Source organism: Podarcis erhardii, assembly GCF_964252035.2.
Source record: "Podarcis erhardii genome assembly, chromosome: 7".
NCBI classification, from domain to species: Eukaryota; Metazoa; Chordata; class Lepidosauria; order Squamata; family Lacertidae; genus Podarcis; species Podarcis erhardii.
The window spans coordinates 56,872,864-56,895,186 of record NC_138511.1 but is presented as its reverse complement, the minus strand read 5'-3'; the positions used below and the strand labels follow the sequence as shown (position 1 = coordinate 56,895,186).

The 22,323-nt window shown below is 46.7% G+C and overlaps 1 protein-coding gene across 3 annotated transcripts in view; it reads left to right on the top strand.

The window, feature by feature from the left end:
- The window catches only part of WDR59 (WD repeat domain 59), a 45,867-nt gene that overhangs the window by 8,745 nt on the left and 14,799 nt on the right, over positions 1-22,323 (top strand). Inside the window, exons 3-19 of one of the 3 annotated variants that reach the window (XM_081872246.1) lie at positions 2,272-2,407; positions 3,666-3,751; positions 5,248-5,328; positions 6,504-6,541; positions 7,403-7,491; positions 7,572-7,688; positions 8,976-9,053; positions 9,695-9,851; positions 10,614-10,693; positions 11,727-11,859; positions 13,166-13,290; positions 14,414-14,578; positions 14,797-14,892; positions 16,475-16,631; positions 17,905-17,974; positions 18,609-18,762; positions 20,873-20,929. In XM_081872246.1, the coding sequence (XP_081728372.1) occupies positions 2,272-2,407; positions 3,666-3,751; positions 5,248-5,328; positions 6,504-6,541; positions 7,403-7,491; positions 7,572-7,688; positions 8,976-9,053; positions 9,695-9,851; positions 10,614-10,693; positions 11,727-11,859; positions 13,166-13,290; positions 14,414-14,578; positions 14,797-14,892; positions 16,475-16,631; positions 17,905-17,974; positions 18,609-18,762; positions 20,873-20,929 (1,819 nt within the window). The remainder of the gene's footprint in view (positions 1-2,271; positions 2,408-3,665; positions 3,752-5,247; positions 5,329-6,503; positions 6,542-7,402; positions 7,492-7,571; positions 7,689-8,975; positions 9,054-9,694; positions 9,852-10,613; positions 10,694-11,726; positions 11,860-13,165; positions 13,291-14,413; positions 14,579-14,796; positions 14,893-16,474; positions 16,632-17,904; positions 17,975-18,608; positions 18,763-20,872; positions 20,930-22,323) is intronic. The other 2 variants (XM_081872247.1, XM_081872248.1) reach the window with 2 other exon arrangements.

Genomic DNA, 22,323 nt, shown 5'->3' with positions numbered 1-22,323 from the left:
ATCTGATGTCCTCCTGCTTGTGTGTTTTCCAAAGTCTAACCTTCATGCTTCTTTTCATCCTTGTATGCTGTTTCTTTCCCTAATGCCCTATGCAGACATTAGTTCTCTACATGTAGATGTGGATTGATTGCACTTGCACCAACCCTGCCCCTCCTGCCCCCTCCATGCCAGGTCAGGACATCAAAAAAATTGAAATTAGCATGGGGGCAAACAAAAGGATGCCTTCACTCTAGTGTGGCTGCCCTTTATTTCATACACAGCTCAACAAGATACCAACATAAACCCTCCAACAGCATAGAACCCACCCTTCACTGCAATCAACTGAATACAACTAGTCATGCCCTGGGCTCCCCAATCTCTCCCACTACCAACGAAAATTAATAAATGAATAGATGCAGAACCTATCCACATGACAGTGACACAAAAACCATGCACATACACTATGCAAAAGAAGAAAAAAGCATTACCCCCTTCTTTCTCCCACCTCTCTCTCCCCACCTCTTTCTCCCCCCCAATCCTCACAATGCCTATGATAGCATTATCTCACACCAAATGTAGATAGGACTCCATGAACTGAAAACGTAGTCACTATATGTACGTTTGCTATCCATGAAAAACTTTCAATAAAAACAGTAAGGAAAAAAGAAAAAAAGAACTGAGAGTGTACTGGCAGAGTATCTGAACAAAGTTGGTGCAGCTTTGCACCCAGCTGTTCCCCAGGTTGTTTCTAAGTCTCTGGACATTTACTCTGCATGGGGGTTCATGCCTGTTCCTTCTTGCCTTCCCAGAGTGATATTTTGTAACTCTCATTTTATATTTTGATGTGACAACATTATCCTTGTGGTAAATATTATATTCAAATGTGCCTGCCCCGGATAGAATGCAGTGCTTATCATCTGGAGACAAGCTTATTTTCAGTGAATATACCATAGGTGGTGAATGCCAGCTTTTGCCATGTGAGAGCGCGTTCAAATTATTTTTTTATTAGGTAAAGGCTGGCATCATAGAATCACCTTGTGGTCAAAAATCTGAGATTGATTTCAGCTTCTCAAGCCAGGCAAGCATCTAAATTGTGACCTAGTTCTTGCAATCCACAGACGAGGCAGTAAATCTGTTTCAGGATGACTGGTATGAGTTCATCTAACTGGAAGGCTGCTTCTTCCATACAGGGTTTTTTGTTTTTTGTTTTTCCAAAAGCCCCATGCATAGAATTGGTTGGGATCATTTGCCTTGGCTTACTCGTTTGCATGGAAAGAGCATTCAGTCATGTCAGCCCCACCTGTAGTCTGAAGTGATACACACCAGACACATGTTTACACTCCCTTCCGTTCTTTGCAGAAACTAGGCCAACATCCTGACTGAGAATGGAATGTTGGATATAGTTGTCTCCAGATCATATTCTGTGATATTTTTAAGCCTCTTGGGAGGCATTCCATGGTGGTGGATCTAGCTGCCCTCCCTGTCAGTCTCTCTGGCGCAATGTCACACACCGTGTAGGACTTTGTGTCTTTAAGCCGTCTGACCGTGTAGCCTTACATTGCTGTCAGCCAGCGCCTCCGTCAGTCCCTTGGAGGAACCAGGCCAGCCACAAGCCTGGCGTCCAACTAAGGCAGTTTGCATTAGCCTGGCCTGGAATATGTCATATAGGATTGCTGTTGTGAAGTTCTGCAGCAGCAAAGTTAATGTCCTCTTGTTCACGGCTGTCTTTAATTTGCATCTCTTTCACTTTAACTTTTCACGATTTATGTCGCAGAGCCAGTGTAGGGTTGTGGTTGGAGTGCTGAGCAAGGAGGCCCAGATTCAAGTCTTTGGTCATGGCTGTGAAGCTTAACAAGAGATGCTGCATGGTTCTCGCTCAACCTCATGGACCTTACAGAGGTTCCCAATACTCTGGTGTGACTGAATAGCAGAATCCCATCAAACTTAGCTTGTTTACCAGGGGCTGGGGTCACTGGGAAGAAAGTTTCTCTCCAGCCTCAGAACCATCCTTGAATCAAGTGGCTGCCACCCATTGCTTTCAGGGAAAGTCTGAGCTATTCATGGGAGCAAAATCTGCACTCCACTCGTGATGGAGTGTAGCTTAACCCATTTTGACCAGCATCGATAAAGATCCACCCCCCCCCCCCAAGTTTCAGAAACAAGATGGAGTTTGTAGGTGGTCGACTGTGCTCTACTCTTCTGGTGCTTTGGAAATCGTAGCTGCAGCAACTCACAGGCTGGTTCCAGTGTGATGCTGCTGATGTCTTCTTTGTGTGTGTCTGTCTCTTGCAGGCGCCGCTTCCTCTACATTGTTAACTTAGATGCACCTTCTGATGGCCACCGCAAGATCTCGCGCCAGAGCAAATGGGACATAGGAGCTGTGCAGTGGAACCCGCATGACAGTCACTCACACTACTTTGCTGCGTCGGTATGCTCCATGCTGGCCCTGATCCTGTGATTACATTTCCTCCCAATTGGATCCCAGGAGTGCAACAAATCTGTCCAACTAGCTTGTGGGAATGGGGCTATGTTAGTGTTCAGAGTCCCACCTTCCGCACGTGGTACCCTAAACGGAAATAACAATAGCAACAATCATGTTTATTCCACACACCCCTTTACTCTGCAATCAACCTGCAATAATTAGCCCCTTTCAGTTCTTGGGACAGGCCGCTTGAATTCCACAGAACTTCTTGGAAGCTTGCCCACATCTGGCCCTTTCCAGTGTTACACATAAAAACACATATTCAGCTCTCTTCTAGCCACTTCCCTAGAAGCATTTTAAACATTTGGTGAGGGAAATGTAACATTGGACATGGTCCCAAGTCATGTGTGTGTATGTGGCCAGGACATCTTCATTCATGGACAGGGATTGGAGGCAGCACAGTTAATGACTCTATATGGCCCTTTTTATCCTGTCAATCAGGATATTTCAAGGGTTTGTAGTGGAGTAGTTGCATTGCGTGTTCTTATAAATGCTAACTTTTCTTGGTTGTGTGAAAAGTTAAACATGTTTTCTGGTGGGAAAGGGTGCTCCTCTTTCCCAAGATGGTCAGAAGATTTGCAGTCATAAGAACATAAGAAAAGAATAAGCCTCAGAAGGGAAACAAACCATAAGCCCAGTTTTGAGCAGGAAATGAGTGGAGCAAAAGCTTTTCAGCAGTTCACATGCTGCTTGTTCATATTAAACCATAGGTTTTTTTAAAACGATGGTTTCATGTGATGTGTGGACCAAAGCACAATTTGTTTTTGCTAAACTTTATTTGATGATCAAGGCAACTAACAAACTTCAGAATCAGTAAAGCATTTTGAGGATCAAAATGAATCAGCAAGCCATTAAAAACAGGTGAGGTTGTATAAATAAAGGAGAACTTAAAGCAGCCAAATCAATTCTCGTAAGTTGTCTTGCATCATTTAGGAAAAATTAAATGGGTAGTGCATTGATGCATCTCTGTGGGGATTTCATTTCAGACTTTTGGGGGTGTGGTGTGGCTGGGAGGGAGGGAGGAAGAGCTGTTGTAGCAAAGATGCTGGCAAGCTAGTTTCTCCTGTTGACGTGCTTCAGAGCAGGGCCTTTCTTGCTGATTTTAAAGGGTGGTGTAGTGTTCCAATGCTAGGGAGCACTTCTGTAGTTACATAGCACTCTGCTGCCCGTGTTGTGGCTTCTCATGTCTTCTGTTTAATTTCAGAGCAACCAACGAGTTGACCTGTATAAATGGAAAGATGGTAATGGGGAAGTTGGCACTTCCTTGCAAGGGCACACACGTGTGATCAGGTACGGCCCTGGGGAGCCCTAGCGCACTCCATTGTCATGCGGGCCAGTGAGCCTTGCACACTGGCTCATGGTGTTGGGAATTTCAGTCCTGATGTGATGAGCTTGATGCTTGGACCCCCCCTCCTTTCCCCCCTCTGAAGCCCCCCTTTTGGCCCTCCCTGCTTGGAGTGCATGAAGTGCATCAGTCACTGCTGCAGTAACTTTGGTCTCATAGAATCATAGAGTTGGAAAAGACCCTGATGATTATCTAGTCCAACCCCCTGCAGTGCTGCAGTATGGAGCTGTCCCTTATTGGGATCAAACTTGCAACCTTGGCGTTATCAGCACCACAATCTAACCAACTGTCTGCGGACATGCCCAGATATTCCAGCTTAGCAAATCCTGAGTTTGTCTGGACATATTTTCAATATTCATGCAGTGAATTAGAGGGAGAACAAGATTAAGCACCCCCCTCTCATCCTGATTAAATGATGGTCTCAGCAGCAACAGGGTGTTTTTCTCTGGTGAGCTGGAACTCCCCTAGTCCCCAGAGCTGTGCTTTTCAAACTTTCTACCTCTTTGCATGCCAGTTTGTTTTCTGTGAAACTGCTTTGCATTATGGAGGATTCAGAAGAATATTCCAGGACACAAATTCTGTTGGGAGCTGAGGTAGCGTAAGGGCTAAGGGACTGGGCTACAGGTCATGAAGTCTCCATTTTGAATCTCACCTCTGACATGAGCTCGATAACTGACCTTAGGCAAACAGCACTCTTGGTCACGGCCTCCCTATTTGAAATATGGCTAATAATAATACCGATGTACCTTGCAGGGTGTTAATGTATAGGAAGCATCATACAGATGTTAAGCTGTGGCTGTGTTATAGGGAGATCTCAGTAGTAGTGGGCTAGCTGTTTTTCAAGAACACTGTTTGCCATCATGGATCTTGTTTTTGTGGAACCTTCTGCTCCAGGGCTGTGGTGGGGAACATTTTAATCTCATGGGCAATCTTGTGGGATGAGGTGGACACAATCCAGTGGTGGGTGGAACCAGGGGTAAAAGTGGGTGGATCAGCAGATGTGACTCCTGCCTTTTGTACAATGTGCTACATTCCAGCCACACAAGTGAGTTTTACACCCCCCACCCCCCCACACCCCTTTCCATCCTCCAAGAAGTATTATATTTCAAGAACATATTTTAGCCAAACCAAAGCACTCTGGGGAGGGTCCTGGGAGCTCCCTTTGGCCCATGGGTTGGAGGTTCCGTACCTCTGCCCTAGAGAAACACAGTGGCCAGGAAAATTAGCAAAGGGCATGTATCTAAAGCTCCCTGGATGATGCTTTCTGTCTTTGGAAAAGCTGGTCTTTGGAGCTGTGAAACTGGGCCAATGGGGCATTGTGTTAAGAAGGCAATGAACAAGAGAATTACTAATGACCATGCAGAGTCTGGCGTTTGTAGCTGTCCAAGATAGATCCCTCTTGCTGATGCTCCCCCCCTTCCCTTGTTTGCAACTTTTCTAGTGATTTGGACTGGGCAGTTTTTGAGCCGGACCTGCTGGTTACCAGTTCGGTTGACACGTACATCTACATCTGGGATATCAAGTAAGTGCAGAGGCACATTGGGAAAGATATTGCTGGTCTTTATGGGAGCAAATGCCCTGTGGCACTTTGGACTGCTGCCACTGGAGCAGTATAGTTTGGAAGGGTGAAGCTGTCCATAGTAATATCCTCTTGGTGAATGGGTTTTGCTCTTTCATATTTGGGATCATGAAGGAGCACTCCCCAGGCAAGTGAACTAGAAACCCCAGCAGCCTGTGTCTGTAAGGCCCCTGTGCATTCTGCACTTTGCCTCTCTAGCATAGTCCACCCCCCCCCGCCGCATTGTGCAGAAGCTACCATGCAGCTGAGCTTCAGTTGTGGGAGCTGGTGGTGGCAGAATGATTTGCTATCTGCCTAGGTCAGTCGTTTTCAAATTCATTGCCATGAGAAATGAGCAAATAATAATAATAATAAAAATAAAGAAAAATAAAAATAATAAAATTTTATGTAGACCCCACCCTCCCTGGCCAGGGTGGCTAACACCGAATACAGTGGTGCCCCGCAAGACGAACGCCTCGCAAGACGGAAAACCCGCTAGACGAAAGGGTTTTCCGTTTTGGAGGCGCTTCGCAAAACGAATTTCCCTATGGGCTTGCTTCGCAAGACGAAAATGTCTTGCGAGTTCCTGCGGGGTTTTTTCCCTCCCCCCCCTTTTCCTAAGCCCTAAGCCGCTTATCAGCTGATCCGCTAAAAGCCGCTAAACCGCTAATAGCGCTAATCCGCTAAGCTGTCAATGGGCTTGCTTCGCAAGACGAAAAAACCGCTATACGAAGAGCCTCACGGAACGGATTAATTTCGTCTTGCAAGGCACCACTGTATAAATTACAATAAAACATAATAGAAAAAAAGGAAAAAGAAAAAAAGTTAATTAAACTATTAATGAAAGCTCAGAGTCCTCAACTGCAGAGAAGATTGCCTGCTCTGTCTCTGCATAGTTTCCTGGCCTGGCCTGGCCCTCTTCTGTCCACCTTCTCTGGAGGCAAGTAATGCTGTTGCCTCTCTGTATCACATGTCACTGGTCAAAATGAGTGAAGTTTGTTCCCCCCAAAATTCAAAACTTACTGAGTGTAAGAACTTTGTGTCTCCAGTTTTAAGTTGGAGAAGCAAAAATTGAGAGGTACTAACCTGAATAGAGAGGGAACAGTATGTATGCTTATGCTGGTATTGTTGTATTTCAGGGACACTCGGAAACCTACTGTCTCACTTTCTGCCGTCGGTAAGTACCAGTTGGTTAGGTGGAATTTGAAATATTGGCATAGTATTTCACTCAGTAGTTGGTGTTAAGTGCCCTGCAATGCAAAGAAGAGGTCTTGGCACTGGTTTCCAGTAGCCCACAAGGTGTCCAACCTGTGGCATGCCTGCCACTATTGGAGCAGGCAGTAGCAGATCTGGCAATGGTATTAAGCAGCCTTCCTCAACCTGGCGCTCTCCAGATGTCATGCCCTACAACTCCCATCAGCCCCAACTAGCATGGTTGTGGTGGGTGGGAGTAGTAGCCCTAAGTATGTGGAGGGCACCAGCTTGGGAGAGGCTAGCATAAAGTGTCAACTTCTGCCTTACTCAGACTTTATTTCAGCAGCATAATTTAGGACAGGGCAGGGGAGACATTTTGTTGGTGTTCTTGCTAAGGCATTGTGATCCAGAGCTTCTTGGCAATCAGCTGCAAATCACCTAGGAGTCTTCTAGTAGAGCCCAGTCTACCTTTTGCCTACACCTGCGATAACCTATTTTTCAAACTTGACCCATGCCCCACTTGCCCAGAAAGTTGCCTGCTGCATCAGTAGGAGGCAGATGAGCTGGCTTGGTTCTTGATTGGTGCCCTGGGCTGGCCTTCTCAGGTGGCTGTGCTGCACCCTGCAGCATTCCGTACTACGACTCTGGTGACCACTCCATTTTCGAAAGCTCTTGCCCTATTCGTTGTCAATTATTTGTGCCCAGCAAGATACAATACCCAGGCTGGGCTTGACTTGACACCTCACTTGCATTTGCTGTGTCGTCGTCATACCCACCTGACCGTACAACCTATTGGCATGTTGGTGTTCTTTTAAATTGTGTGTGTGTTCTGTTCCTTCTGCAGCTGGTGCCTCCCAGGTAAAATGGAATAAGAAGAATGCCCACTGCTTGGCAACCAGCCATGACGGGGATGTACGCATTTGGGACAGGCGGGTGAGTCACTGTTGCCCCTCTAAGGGAGATGGTTGTGGTCATCTCTTGTGCAAGCTTTCAAATGAAATCTCTTCTTGCAGAAACCTGGCACTGCGGTGGAGTACTTGGCTGCTCATCTCTCTAAAATCCATGGCTTGGACTGGCACCCAGACAATGAGAACATATTGGCTACGTCCAGCCAGGACAACTCTGTCAGGGTAGGTGGGTGGGTGGGGCTGGGTTTTGAGGGCCCTTAAGCCGAGTTCTGACATGGCACATACCTTTTAAACTGTCTGAAATGTGAACTTCACCAGCCAGGCAGGTGGAGAGTTCCAGCTGTGCTGGTCCCTGCCAGTCTTCACAGCCATTGGGGGTCACTGGGAAATGAATGGAGGGTATGTGTGGGCACCATCCTGTTTTGAGGGAAGGGGTGTCCTGGTGAATAAGCAACCAGTCTTTTCCAAGACTCCTTTCCCATACTCCTCGCTGCATGTCACAGTGTGTGATGCTGCCACAGGCTAAAAAATTATTGCAGTCTTTGTGCATCTTTGCATTTTGTTTTGCAAAAGCTGGATCTGCCTGTTTTTGTGTGTGTTCTTATATTTGTTTGTGAAGTTCCATCCATGTGCAGTGACCCTGTGCGGTAGCTTAGGCTGAGAGGTCAAAAGTCACCCAATGGGCTTCATGGCTGGCTGGGAACTTGAACCTTGGTCTCCCAGGTTGCAACCCAACATTCTTAACCACTGCAACATACCGGCGTAACATAACCTTTCCCCTAATGCAGGGGTGATTCACCTGAGGCCCTCCAAGTGTAGTTGGTTTCCAGCTCCCATCAGCCCCAGCCTAATGTGGCCAACAGGGGTGATGAGAGGCGAAGTCTGGCCACATTTGCAGGGTCAGGCATTCCCCACCCCTGCTTGAAAGCATCATAGCTTATGGCGGTTTATAGGACTTTATGGGTCATTGCTTTCATTTTTTAATTATACCTGGTAGCTTTCAGAGAGATGGTATACTGAGTGCACTTCTCTTACTTAGCTGTGTCTTTGGCCCAGTTCTAGCAAGAGGAGGGCAGCAGCATTTTGTTTCCAGACTGTTTTCAAGGACAGCCCTCCACAGAACATATTTACTGGTACATTAATGGAGGTGACAAGGGCTTTTTCCTCTGAGGAGGGCCCCAACTGTGTATTGTGGTGTTGATTAAAAAGCATTCCCAGCTTCAGGTGCCTCCCGGGTATCTGGAGCAGGATTGGTCATCTTACTGTGGTAACTTGATGCTGAAAGGGCAATGGGGAGCCCAGGTACTAAAAATCCTTCATGAATACCCCAGTCCTTCAGTGGGATGTTATTCCAAATAGCATATGTACACTTACTGAAGGCCAGAAGTCCTTTCCACTCTGGCCATGTTGTAGCGCTCTTGTTGTGCTGTGATCTCCCAGGTGTGTGTATGTTGCTGCTGGTAAGCTTCCTCCTCCTCCTGAACTGGCTTGTTATCTCTTTCGTTGAAGTTTTGGGATTACCGACAACCCCGAAAATACCTCAACATCCTGGCATGTCAGGTTCCTGTCTGGAAAGCCAGATACACGGTAAGGACAGAGCCAACTTGAGAAAGCTGGTAAGCCAAATGTTCAAAGAGAAAAAGCATATTTATCTGTTGTCAGGTGATGGACATATGTATCTCAGCAGGGATGTCTTAAAAGAGGCTTTCCTCCTTTTCTCCCTTACAGTGGGAACGACTCTTCTAAGTGTGCAAACTTAATCTAAGGTGTTTGTGTATCTCCTTCATACAAATATATCCCAAGCAAAAAAACAACCCTCCAACACTCCTAGGTTCACATGTTTACAACTAAGATGATGTAAGACCCTCTTCTTCTCTGCCTCATGGGTGGAGTAGGAAGTAGCAGAGGTGACAGAGAGAAGAACAGTAAATGAAGAGCATGGAACAACTTGAGATTGCAGCCTGCTTCACTCTCCACCCAAGAGCCATAAGGAATAAAGCTTGTGAAAATCACTGAGGTTTGATACATTGGCACTGTTAATTAGCACAAGAGCTGGGCACACACCCAGGGGTGTTCCGCTAACTGTCAGGTCTTTCAGATGTGATCACTCACACATTACAAAGATGCATGTGTGTTGCCATGTTGTACCTTTTTTTGGTGGGGAAAGGGCAACTGAGAAACATTTCAGAGTTTCTGAACCTCCAACCTTCTCCTGTGACTTCTTTTAGCCTTTCAGCAATGGACTGGTGACAGTGATGGTGCCCCAGCTGCGGAGAGAGAACAGCCTCCTCCTCTGGAATGTCTTTGACCTGAACACGCCGGTCCACACCTTTGTTGGGCACGATGATGTTGTGCTAGAATTCCAGTGGCGGAAGCAGAAGGAAGGTGCGTGACAGATGCGTCCTTCTCATAGTGGCCTCAGTGTGCCTGCTTGGCTGTCTGGCCCACAAAGCACAGAGGTGGCTTTGCAGCTTAAAGCCCGTTCTGGCTCTTTTCAGGCAGTGTGTTTTCGATTGCATTGCGTCTTCTCTGACTTCCCTCTCTGTGTCATGTCTTTCTGTTCTTCAACTAGTTCATTTAAAATTAAATTGCAATAAACCATAAGAGATCCACCCCCTCACCAGTTTGCAACTGTATTTGCCGTGGTGTGTGTGTGGAAATCTATGATGGCCAAAAGAAATTGAGAACTTTGGTCTAGCTACGCAGAACAAAATGCCAGGCATTACACAAGCAGGGAAAGGATCTTGGGCACTTGTGGCACAAATATTGGGTTTAAGCTGCATTTCACACAGACTTCAACTTACCCATTCCTTTTCATCAAAGGAACATGGGCTGGTTTGAGCTCTTTGTATGTGATTTTTATTGAGTTTCGAAACAGGTGAAACCAAAAGAGTACATACAGAAGTGGGTCTGCAAGCAAAACCCAACATTACCAGACATCATACAAAGATAATTCTAAATTCACCCTTCTCCCTCTCCGCCACCCTTGAGAGAGCAAAAGTACAAAAATGTGGGCCAAGCATTTAGAATGATTAAGTCCACCTCAAAGAAAAACATCTCAAGCAGAGCACAGAGATACACCTTCAAAATACCAGAACATCTCAAAAGAGCCAGAGTTTAAACTCTTTAATCTGAAATGCCTTTCAGGATCCAAAGACTACCAGCTGGTCACCTGGTCTCGAGATCAGACACTTCGGATGTGGCGAGTTGATTGCCAGCTGCAACGGGTAAGTGACAGGTGGCATAGTCTTTTCTTTTTTGTTTTGTTCAAAGTTGCAGATGTCAGAAACCAAAAAACATCTATTTTCCAGCTAAATTTTCAGGTACCTCCTGTACCTGTTGTCCTGGGTCCATCTCCTGTTGTGGGGTTTGCTTTCTGTGCTTCTGTATCAAACCTCTTTCCTGTTCCTGACTTTATGGTGGTTTCGGCAGAATAAATCAAGCAAATGGAACCCACCTTGAGAGTATCTGGATCAACCCTTTGCACTGGCAAAGTCTCTTAATTCTGATAGAAGTTCATCACCTGCTTAAACATCAGCATGGAAGCACCATTACACTAGTGCCCTTGGTCAATGTCTTTGTACCACTGCTTTTTGAGTCAGGAAGCATTCCCTCAGTCTAGCCTACAGCTGCCTCACCAAAACCTGGGCCTTTTCTCCTTCCCTTTGGGGCCTTGGTCAAGAGCTGTCTGCCTTCTTTTGGTGGCGGAGGTGGTGGTGGTTCAGCAGTTGTGAAACACATAACTCTGTCCTTGTATCTTCTTTCCTCTAAGCCAGCATTCCTCAAACTGCAGTGTAAGCTCCCCTTGCCCCCAACAGGAAGGGGGCATGCAAGGTGTGCCAGCAGGAAAGCTGTACAGTTTTGTCCACCTTTGCAGATGATAAACCTATAAGCAAGCAAGGCTCAGGGTTTCCCAAAGTGTGGGTGGTGATCCCTTTGGGATGGTTGCAAGGAAGCAATAATGCAGGCGAGGTCTCTTGACTCTTGTGAGAATGTTGAAATGCTGCCAGGAGATGGAGCATATTGGAGCTTACGGGGAAAAGCTGGTGTGGAGGTTATATGAACCGGGACGAGGGTTATGTGGGAGCTTGGAACAAGCAGCGTGAAGCCAGTGAGGTCTCTAGACAAGGGATGGTGCAGAAATCCTAGCCAATTTGCAACTTGGGGGGGGGCATGTTTTCCAGTTGCACCATGTTTGCTGTGCCGTATCCGTGGCCGCCTCTGTTTCTGCTTTGCTGCATTTGCTGCTTCTTGTTCCAGCTGTGCTCCAATGACCTCCTGGAAGGGGTGGAGGAGCTCATCGATGGGATTTCTCTCCTGCCAGAGCCAGACAAGGCCCTGCCTTCCCAAGACACTGAGCCCCAGCAAAATGCCAACCATGGAGAAGAGGAAGGTGAGGCGAGGGGATGCCTGGGTGGTTCGTGGAGCTGGCAGACTCTTCTGTGCCTTGTTTTGCATGTCGCTCTGTGGATGCCTCCCTCAACCATGTCCCATTACCTCCCAGTATTACTATTATTAATTCATAAATTGAATTTAAAAACAAAAATGGAAGCAATAGAATTCTAAAACAGTTAAGACACTCCAAAAACAATTACAATTAAGAACATCTAAAAGTAGTTAGTTTAAAACATTCTTGCAGCCAGTGATCTCAAGGTTGCTAGGAACAGTGGTCTTCAGCCATGCTTTCTAATTCCTCCTGAAAATTAATAATGTTGGAGACAGGTGCACCTCGCTAGGGAGGGCACTCCACAGCTGGCGAGCCGTTACTGAAAAGGCCCTGTCACAGGGTCAGCCCTACTACCCCTGGCTCTATCTCTCAGTAGCTGCCTTGCCCTCCACCCTAACAGCCACAATGGGCACCAGCCATCACTGCAACCACCATGGATTCAAAGGCAGTATGTCTACAGAGAAGATTACCAGCAACAGATCTGTGCTGAACAAGCAGAGCATTTTGCAGGCAAGGGGGTTTCTACTTCAAAAGTAGAGATGGTACATAAGTTGCTGAAAGCAATTAAACCATTGGTCTTCAGTGGATGCTACACAACATGCTCTGGTGGGGGGCGGGGAAGGGGCACTTGTTAGTGAACAGAGTCTTCAGTGGGTGTTTGAATAGCATAAAAGGGAGCAGACAAATGGGTGGAAGTCGCACAGCTGAAGCTCTACAACATCAGGAAGGGCTCTGTCCTGAGTTACAAAGACTTGCCTACAGGAGCTGCTCACTCTTCGCAGGTGTCAACTGAGTTGCATATCTGGACTTAGACCCCAGAAGAGGGCTTGGCAATGGTAGCCCTTGACTCATTTTAGGCAGGTGGCAAAGAGAAGAAGAGGTGGCAGAAAGTGTGAGAGGGGGACGGACAGAGGGGGTGGTAGAAAAAGGGAAAGGGGTCTAGCTCAACCCTTTCCCGCTTTTGACCCACTGCTGGTGTTATGTAGACCCTGACAGAATGCTACTCTCAGGAGGAAAAGTTCCCCACTTCAGCCTTAAAAGCACTGCTGAAGTATCAGAGCTCCAAAGAGTCCATCAGACTTCTATGAATAATCCTCCTGTCTGCCGCTGTTCAATTCCACTCTAATTCTCTCCTCATCACCCCGAAATGCCTGGCACTTTCAGCTTGTTGCCCCACCTCTCTCCACTTTCTCTGACGGGGAATGGGAGGAGGAGGGCACAGATCCTTAGCACTGCCTTCTCTCCCTGACAGCCTTGAAAGAAGACTCCCAGAAAAGTCTCCTGGTGGGGAAAAAGCTGGACCAGCTGGGGCTGCCTCAAACCTTGCAGCAGGAATTCTCTCTGATCAACGTGCAGATCCGAAATGTCAACATGGAGGTAGGTGAGGGAGGAGCCATGTCCTCCTGTTGGGTGTTCTGTTGCTTGAGAGGGTGGAATTCGCAACACCCTGTCTGCTGCTGGGTGGGGATCGTTTGCCCTCTTCTGGCAGGCTGCCTTTCTTGGGCCATGATTCCTTGACAGGCCAAGGGAATGGTCTGCAGAGACTTCCCTGGCAGGGTTGCATCCATGATGCCCTCACTTTTTGGAGTATCTCTTAAGCAGAAAGCAGGGGAGGGGGAGAGAATGTGGAAGCAGCCAGCCCAAATACTGAGTTGCATCCAGTGTTTTTACTTAGAATAGACCCATTGATATTGATGGTCATGACTCATTGAGGCTCCCTGAGTTTAGTGAGTCTGCCCAGAGTAGATCTGTAACATTGTTTTCAGCCATCCTCACCTTGAGCCCCATCTGCTTTTAGACTGCTCTGGTGGTGAACTTGCTTGTTTCATTATAAAATACAGTTCATTTACTTTTCCAAAATTGCTTTAAGCAGTATACAAAATCTGTTTTTGAAGTCTAAGGAAGAAGATACATTTGTTAAAACAGATTGAGCCTTCAGGCAAGAACTTCACTTAAATTATTTGCTAAGTATGTACTTTAAGTGTAGCAACAACAATATCAGCAGTTTACAAACAAAAAGAAATGTGACTTGGAACCTTCTATGATGATAATAACAATAATGATGATCAAGAGAGGCTGGTTTATTAGGGTGAATAGGGCACTGCCCCACCAAGCTTGGTCTCCCACAGCCAGTCAGTCCCCCAGGCAACCTCTTTCTTACAACTAGTCTAGATGATAGCACTGGCTGTCAACTTCCTCCTTAGTCTCCATGTTGACCTTACAGAACTCAGCAGAAAGGAGGATGGGGACAATTCCAGAACCACTTGGCTCAGCCCACCATTTGCTCTGGTCTCCTACTGTTGCTCTCCCTGCCTTCCTCCAATAGAATCCAGTTCTAATGGGTACCAGCCACCACTGAGGATGACGATTATTGCAGGGTCCAGGTTGAGTCTGGTCCTCTTGCGGACCTCCACTGTTCCTTGAAGTAGGTCAGTGCAATTGAATCCACTAACAAAATATTCTCCTAACATCTCCTCTGTTCCTCCATTGGCTTTGGCAGATGGATGCTGTAAATCGTAGCTGCACCGTCTCTGTGCACTGCAGCAACCACAGGGTCAAGATGCTGGTGATGTTCCCTGCTCAGTATCCCAACAATGCTGCCCCCTCCTTCCAGTTTGTCAATCAGACCACCATCCCCTCCACCATGAAGGCCAAGCTGCTGAAGGTGGGTCTGCAAGCGAGCAACTCTGGCAGGTGGGGTGGCAGAAGGCTGTGGAGGTCCGGGAACAGGGAGGGTCTCTGCATTGGCTGCCTACCCATGAATTTTATCCCGAGGAACCCTCAGTCCTGGAGCCTTGATCATTGTTTGAGTGTGTGGAGAAGCTGGGTGTGTGTGTGTTCATGACCCAAACTATTCACATCGTATGTGGGGACCTCTTGCAGATCCTGAAGGACACTTCCATGCAGAAGGTGAAACGGAATCAGTGCTGCCTGGAGCCCTGTCTGCGCCAGTTGGTCTCCTGTCTGGAGTCTGTTGTGGTAGGAAATGGCTTTCAGTGCCAACCTGTCTTCTCATTTTGCCCTAGTCTCCTTGACCTTTGTTTGGAAAAAAACTCCTAGTATCCCTTTTTTCTTTACAACAGATTTTAAAACTTGTCCATAGTAGCTTTTCCATGCTTTCAGTTTTTAGCATTGTACTGCTAAAGCAGAAGCATAGAAACCACATTGCACAGAGGTGCCAAAATTTGCTTATCTGCAGGGAGGGTTTCTGATTCTCAAGCTGGCTGGCCCTTGTCACTAGCATGTGGGTTGCTGCCGAGTCTGGGTAGCAGGTTTCTCATCTTATGAATGTTCTGATTCCTGCTTTGGAAAACATTTTGTGCCACTGACAGGAAATGTTCCTCAAACCCAAAGGGGGCATATTCCACTGCCCTCTTCTCCTTTCTATAAACCAGGCACCAGTCATGCAAGTTGCATGCTCTGTGGCAGACTGAGGACTGGGATACCAGGAATAGCACTTCTGTGTACCTCTGCTGTGGGATTTGGAAGTGCTTTGACGTCCCCATCTAGAAGTGCCCTTAAGTCTTAAGAACTAAGCCCTGGTTGGGCACAAAGTGTTCTTCTTTGGCCTTGTTCTTCTACCACTGTGGCAAATGCTTTCTGATTTAGGAAGAGAGCCTCCTTAGGGACCACAATAGATAATGGCAACAACGAATGATGTATCTGGGTTCATTCTGCTGCCTTCCAGTCCTAAGAGACACCTCTCCATTGGCTCTGTGCTTTTTCCTTTTAAAAGCAGAAAGCTGACTGGCATTGAGTTTCTGTGTGTGGTGACAAGACACTCAATTCCCACATGAATAGCGTGATTGCAGGCCAGGGGGAATAGCAGCCCTGCTGTACCTTGCAGTTAAAAATACACAACGATTAGGGTCCCTAGATAACAGTGCATGCAAGACAAAAAGATCCAAAATATGAAAATGGTACTGTATTAAACTCTTAAGAACATGTATATGAAACAGTGATACATAATGTTGCAGTTAAACAGGATGGTATTATATATATATATATGATATATATATATATGGTATTATATATATATATATGGTATTATATATATATATATGGTATTATATATATATATATATATATATATATGAACTCAACACCGGTTGAAATACTGTTTTGTCTAATTGGTTGTTTTCAATTCTGCCTGACAAATCTACTATCCTTAGGTAGAGTAGTAATGCTACTCCCATGTTCCTTCGCTTTAAACATGGCAAACTGGGAAAGTTTAAAAAGGGGACCTGGCTGACCCTGCAGGCCTGCGCAGCAATGTAGGAAAGTGCCTGATCCCAGCTCATACTGTGTCCATCCATCCTCATTTTGCTTCCTGTAATTGGCAGCAGCCCTCTGGAGCATCAGACAGAAAGAGCTTTCTGGGATAGCTTTAACTGGGGTTGCCAGAGATAGAACCTGGACTGCCTGCCTGCAACGCATGCGCTCCAGCTTAGAGCTATGCCCCCTCCCTGACATATTGGCATGTTGGTGTTTCAGGACAAAAGCCCTGTTGTCAAGACGATGGGCTCCATGTGTGCAACTCTAAATCTGTTTTCTGTTTCAGAACCAGGAGGACAGCTCCTCCAGCAACCCCTATGCACTCCCAAACTCCGTCACGCCACCCTTGCCAACTTTCCCCAGGGTCTCGAATGCTTACGGCTCCTATCAGGATTCCAACATCCCATTTCCACGCACCTCTGGAGCCAGGTTTTGTGGGGCAGGTTGGTAGACTCTTAAGCATGTGAAGCTAGAGAAGGGCAGGGAAATGGTCAGGGCTCCCAGCTCGGATCTTATCAGAGCTTTCCACCAAGAGGAGAAGGGTGTGAGTGAGTGTGGCAAGGGTACACCACTGTGCCCTCACCCCCTTTCTCTTTGCCTGTGCAGCAAGCTGTTGCTACAGTGCTGTTGCTGCAGCATCAGGAAACCTGCCCTCAAAATGAAGGAGGCAATTTACGAGGTTTGCGGACAACCCTACAAACAAATTGACATGATTCTGGGCATCTAGAAATCTTTTGTCTTAAAATCTTTGTTTCTAGGAGTGGAATAGAATTGGCAGCTTTGCAAAATAAAAATAATAATAATTTTGAGTGCATATTCTAGGTTTCCAGTTCCAGGATTAGGTTCCCTTTCCTCCAGTTTATTTACTAATCTATGTATATAGCAAGGGAGTAAATTTCTATGTATTTTTTTAAAAAAGAAAACCTGTTTGAGACAGAATAAGATTTATGATTTTGTCAGGGAGTAGGGAAGGCTTGGGTGCTACACTGGCCAAAGGAGTTGCATCCTACCAAACACCGATTTTAAGCCCTTAACAAATTTGTCCCTCAGATTTGCTGAGTAAAACCTGCATTGTTATAAAACAGTTCTTTCTTGTAAAGAAAAGAAGAAAATGGGTAGAATTGCCTAATCTTTAGCAAACTGGTAGCATCTTAAGAAACTAACCCTGAACAAAGCCCAAATTAGAGCAATGGTATTCAGACTTCTGTGCTCAGGGAGCAAATTCCCCACCCATTTGTCAGCTCTGGAATCTTTGCATGTGGACAGGAATTCTTGACAGCATTCTAGACTAGAGTGCAACCTCCCCCCACCCCCTCCTTTGATTTCTGGGCAGTTGTGGGAGCATGATAATGCTTGGCTTGCTATGTGTCCCTAGGCTAAATATGAGCCATGTGTTTGACATCTAGTATAGAAGTTGCAGGTTGGACAGATTACTTGAACTGTGTGATTAATTCTGCCTGCAAGATATGGGGGAAAGGAAAAGTGCAGCAAGGGGTCAAAGCCCCTGGCCATTGGAGATCTTGGCTGGCCTTGTGAGATTCTATATAGCCTTGACCCCAGGCTTTGCAGTACTGCATTGTGTGCTTGGCCAGAATAGACACAGCCCTGATTAAAGCTGCCTTCCTGTGGGAAGACCATCCTTTCTAACTATAGAAGTGGTACCAATTATTACTTTGGAAGCTGTGTTCTTCAGTGCAGGATCTCTCATCTTCACAGGGTACTTGGTGTACTTCACGCGACCCATGACGATGCACCGCGCAGTCTCCCCTACAGAACCAACCCCCCGGTAAGTACGTGAGTAGCTGCAGGAAATGACTGTTGTCGAAGCCATCTCAGCAGCAAAAGGTGTGCTCATGGCAATGCCCAGGCTCCTCTTCCTCTTCTCTGAATGAGGGAGACGGAGTTTTAGTTTTGGCTTTTGGAATGACCCATGACTCCATAGAAACACATATGCTTTGCCTATAGAAGGTCCCAGGTTCATCCCTTGGGCTCTTGGGTACCAGGGCCAGGAAGAATTTGTGCCTGAGACTTTAGGAAAGCATTATCGCCCAGAGTAGACTGTAGTGTGCTAGATAGAACAGGGGTCACCAACATAGTGCCCACAGGTACACATACACCCTTGGAGGCCTTCCCAGGTGTCCATAGGGTCCCCTCCACTGCTGAGAATTTAGTCTTGAAAGAAACATCCTATGGTATAGAATAGTTGTGGTGTGTGTGATGCTCCCATAATAGTTGCTCAGGTTTGCAAATGTGCCCACAGGCCCTAAACATTTGGCGAACTCTGGGATAGACCAACAGCCTGACTGAGTTTATGAGAGTTTCCTATGCTTCTGCTGTGCCCTTTGCCTCAATCCCTGCTTCCTGTGATGCATGGGACTGACTGATAGCTCAGCTTTCAGGAATGTGTATCTTGTGTTCAGCTCCCTGTCGGCCCTCTCAGCCTATCATAGTGGCCTCATCACTCCCATGAAGATCCGTACAGAGACCCCTGGCAACCTGCGCTTGTACGGTGGGAGCCCTACACGCAACGAGAAGGAGCAGGTCTCCATCAGTTCCTTCTACTATAAGGAGAGGGTAAGTGTATGGTCCGTGGAGCTTCCTCGCTGCCTCATTTCCAGCCATTTACGCTTGTTGGAGATCACTGCCCTTAACAGCACTCTTGCTGGGTGGAGGGCAGGATTTGCCTGTCCTGTAACAGAAGCCCAAGGATGAGCTGTGCTGCTGGCTCTCTTTGGGATGCTCTTGATTCTAGATGATGCTTCCTTTGTTAGCATTATGCCTTCACTTACTGGAAAAGGCCAGCTATCTGTAATTAGGGACTTGTCCAGCTGCTAGGTTTTTTTATGCGTCTGAGTGGTTCTTGGGTGGGCCATGCAAGAATTCTATAGGGGTGCCTGACAGCTCTGTGGATTTCTGTGTGTAAGCAATCTGGACTGACTGTGTGGCACAAGAGGGCAGGCTTTTTACACTTAGGTCACACTGGGGACCATCAGGGAGCGTGGAAATTTGCCAACCCCCTGGGTTGCAAAGGCCACAATGTTGCCTCCTGCTCCCCGCTTACTTGTGAGCTGGGCTTGTTGACTGGCTCATGCTGAACACCTCTACTTGCCAGAGATAATTGGTTAGGTGTCCCAGGGCAGACTTACCACATCTAGTCCCTTCCACTTTAGAAGAGCTTGAATGGCCCTTATTTAATGAAACCCCATAGGACACAGCTGTGACTACCTTCTTGGCAGAGCAGAGTTCCTCACGCCATCATATACAGAGGCCTAAAATGACAATCTTGAGAGTGAGTCAAAAAACACTTAACTGAGCTGATGCACTTAGAATCAGGGTTTGGGGCTCTTTGAGCTGGTCGCATTAGGCTCAACTTTTCCAGCGCTATCAGCAGTTAGCAGCTTTGCAAAACCTAATGCAGCAGAAAGAGACCCTCTCCCCAGCGTGGCATGTGCCACTTTGAGCCAGCCAGGTTCCCTGAAGGCTGAGTTTGCAGGGGTCTCATTTTGGAAGGAATCTTTTGCTCTTGAAGCTGTATCTAGTCCTGCCTATTTTGGGGCCTTTCGGGGATTGAAATGCACAGGGACTGGGAGGCCCAACTGACAGGGTGGTTTTATAGTGATGAAATAAAACAGAGTTGCACAGGGCTTTTCCTTGTTGCAAATTCCTGTGCTCTTGGGTCAGTAATTGAGTATATAATCTGAATCATGGGAAGCATATTGTAGGGAAGCAGTGTGTGAAATGCCAGCACCCCAGAAGCTATCCATGCTGCCTGGATAGGTGGAGAGATTGGCACAGGTTGACGGCTCTTCACATCTGGATGCTGAGCATTTGCTACGCACTGATGGAGTCATCTGAGCTCCCTTTCTTAGCAGCTAATTATTTCCTAGGAATTTTTGTGGGTTAAATTAACCACAGGGGAAAAGAGATAAGGAATGGGAAACAACCACCTGAGGGATGTAGCCAGCAGGACCTGCCTGCCTGTGTATTTGACTGCTCTGTGCCTTATAGGACTCAGAGGACTCAAGGCCTCTGACCTCAGTGTCACTGTCAGCAGCGCTAGTTCCGTGAGACACTTCCCTTTCTGCAGTGAAGGAAGAACAGGGGTGGGGAACCTGTGCCCCTCCAGCTGTGGTTGGACTTCTGCTCCCATCTCCCTTGACCATTAGCCATGCTGGCTTGGACTGATGGGAGAGTTGGGAGTCCAGTAACATCTGGAGTGCCACAGGTTTCCCTATCCCTGGAATAGAGGATTGATATGAGGACCAGCGAGGATTCGTATGACATCTTAGGGAAACTTGATTCTGTTGTGCTTTTTGTGGGAAGTGATCATGAGTATGTTTCATATGTAGAGGGCCACAGGTTGAGCCCCTGCAATGGCAGATGGCAGGCTTTTGTCTGCAACTTGGGAGAGGTGCTGGCTCTCAGAGTAGATAGCACTGTGTCACTCCTCTAGAGGGCAGACCTTTCCATCTTTCCTGTGCTGAATCAGAATAAGGAGGCTCTTGGCTGCCCTGGAATGGCACATCTCTGACTTGTCCACAGCTAGCCTCTGCCCTTGGTGCAGCATGAGGCCTCTTGGCTCATGAGTTTCTCAGCTCTGTGTTCTTTTCTTCCTCTTCTCCTTCTCTCAACGGCTCACCTTCTTCCCTCCTTCCCCTCCTGGGCGTAACATTCTCATGCACAGATGTCGCCTTGCTCTGCCAGACGGCGTTGGTCCATACAAGCAATTAACGACTTCCCGGTACTGTTTGCTGTGTTACTGCTGCCCTTGACTATCTGTCCGCTCCCCATGGGCCCAAGAATAACCTGCCACCTGCCTGGCTTTGCGTAACCCAGACTGTAGCTGGGGAGGACAACTGACTTGGGTGGGAGGAGGAATCAGGGCAGTGGGAGGGAAGGCATCCTGTGCTTATGTGAGGTGGTACTCCAGAGTCGGTTGTGTTTTCTAGGACAACCAGGATGATTATATAGCTTTAATGCTTGGTGCTAATTGGAGCAAGATAATACTCTGCCTTGGTCAGACCCCACCTGGAGTCCCGTAACCAATTCTGGGCACCACAGTTTAAGAAGGATATTGACTAGCTGGAGTTTGTGTAGAGGAGGATGAGCAAGTCGATAAAGGGCCTGGAAACCAGGCCTTATGAGTAGTGGTTGAGGGAGTTATGGATATTTAGCCTGTTGAAGAGAAGATTGAGAGGTGATATTATAGCCATCTTCAAATATCTGAAGGGCTGTCACATGGAGAATGGAGTGAGCTTGTTTTCTGCTGCTTCAGAGGGGAGGACCTGAACCAGTGGATTCAAATTTCAAGGAAGTAGATTCTGTCTCAACATAAAGAAGAACTTTCTGTGAGTAAGAGCTGTTTGACAGTGGAATGGATTACCTCAGAAGGTCATGAACTGTCCTCCATTGGAAGTTTTTAAACAGATGGATGGCCATCTCTCAGGGATTCTTTAGTTGTGATTCCTGCATTGGATTGGAGTAGCCTATGAATAGGCTCTCTGACAGGGATGTTGGGTGGGGAGCTTCCTTTTTTCCATGCAGTATGTGGTCTAGGCTGTAGAAACAAGCTTCTTAAGAATGTTGGCCCTGGCAAGTCGATACGATACGATATTTTTATTGTCATTGTCCCTTGCGGAACAATGAAATTGAAAAACTACATAAAACTACATAAAAACTACATAAAACTACCACAAAACTACATAAAACTACATAAAACTACATAAAAACTACATAAAACTATATAAAACAGAGCTGTTAAGGGTGTTTAAGAGGCCAAGCAATCCTCTGTTTCAGATCTTGTTTGTGCCATGAACTCACTAGGAAAGCCTTAGGCAAGTGTGTGGCCGGCCTCCTGGTCTCTGCTCCACATCTGCAAGACAAGGATAATAACAATACTGACCTACCTTTTGGGGTGATTGCAAGAATTATCATATGCTTGCATACGTGTAGCCCTTTGAACCACCTATCTGTAATTTGAACCACCGACAGCATTAATAGGAATGCCAGTTGTTATGCTCGCTCTTCATTTCTATGATAATAGTTTTGTGAAAGATTAATTGGAAATTCCTGGTGCAATCCATCTGGTGCAATCCATGTGGATTGCAATCCATGCGGCTGTTCAGATCTTTGGTC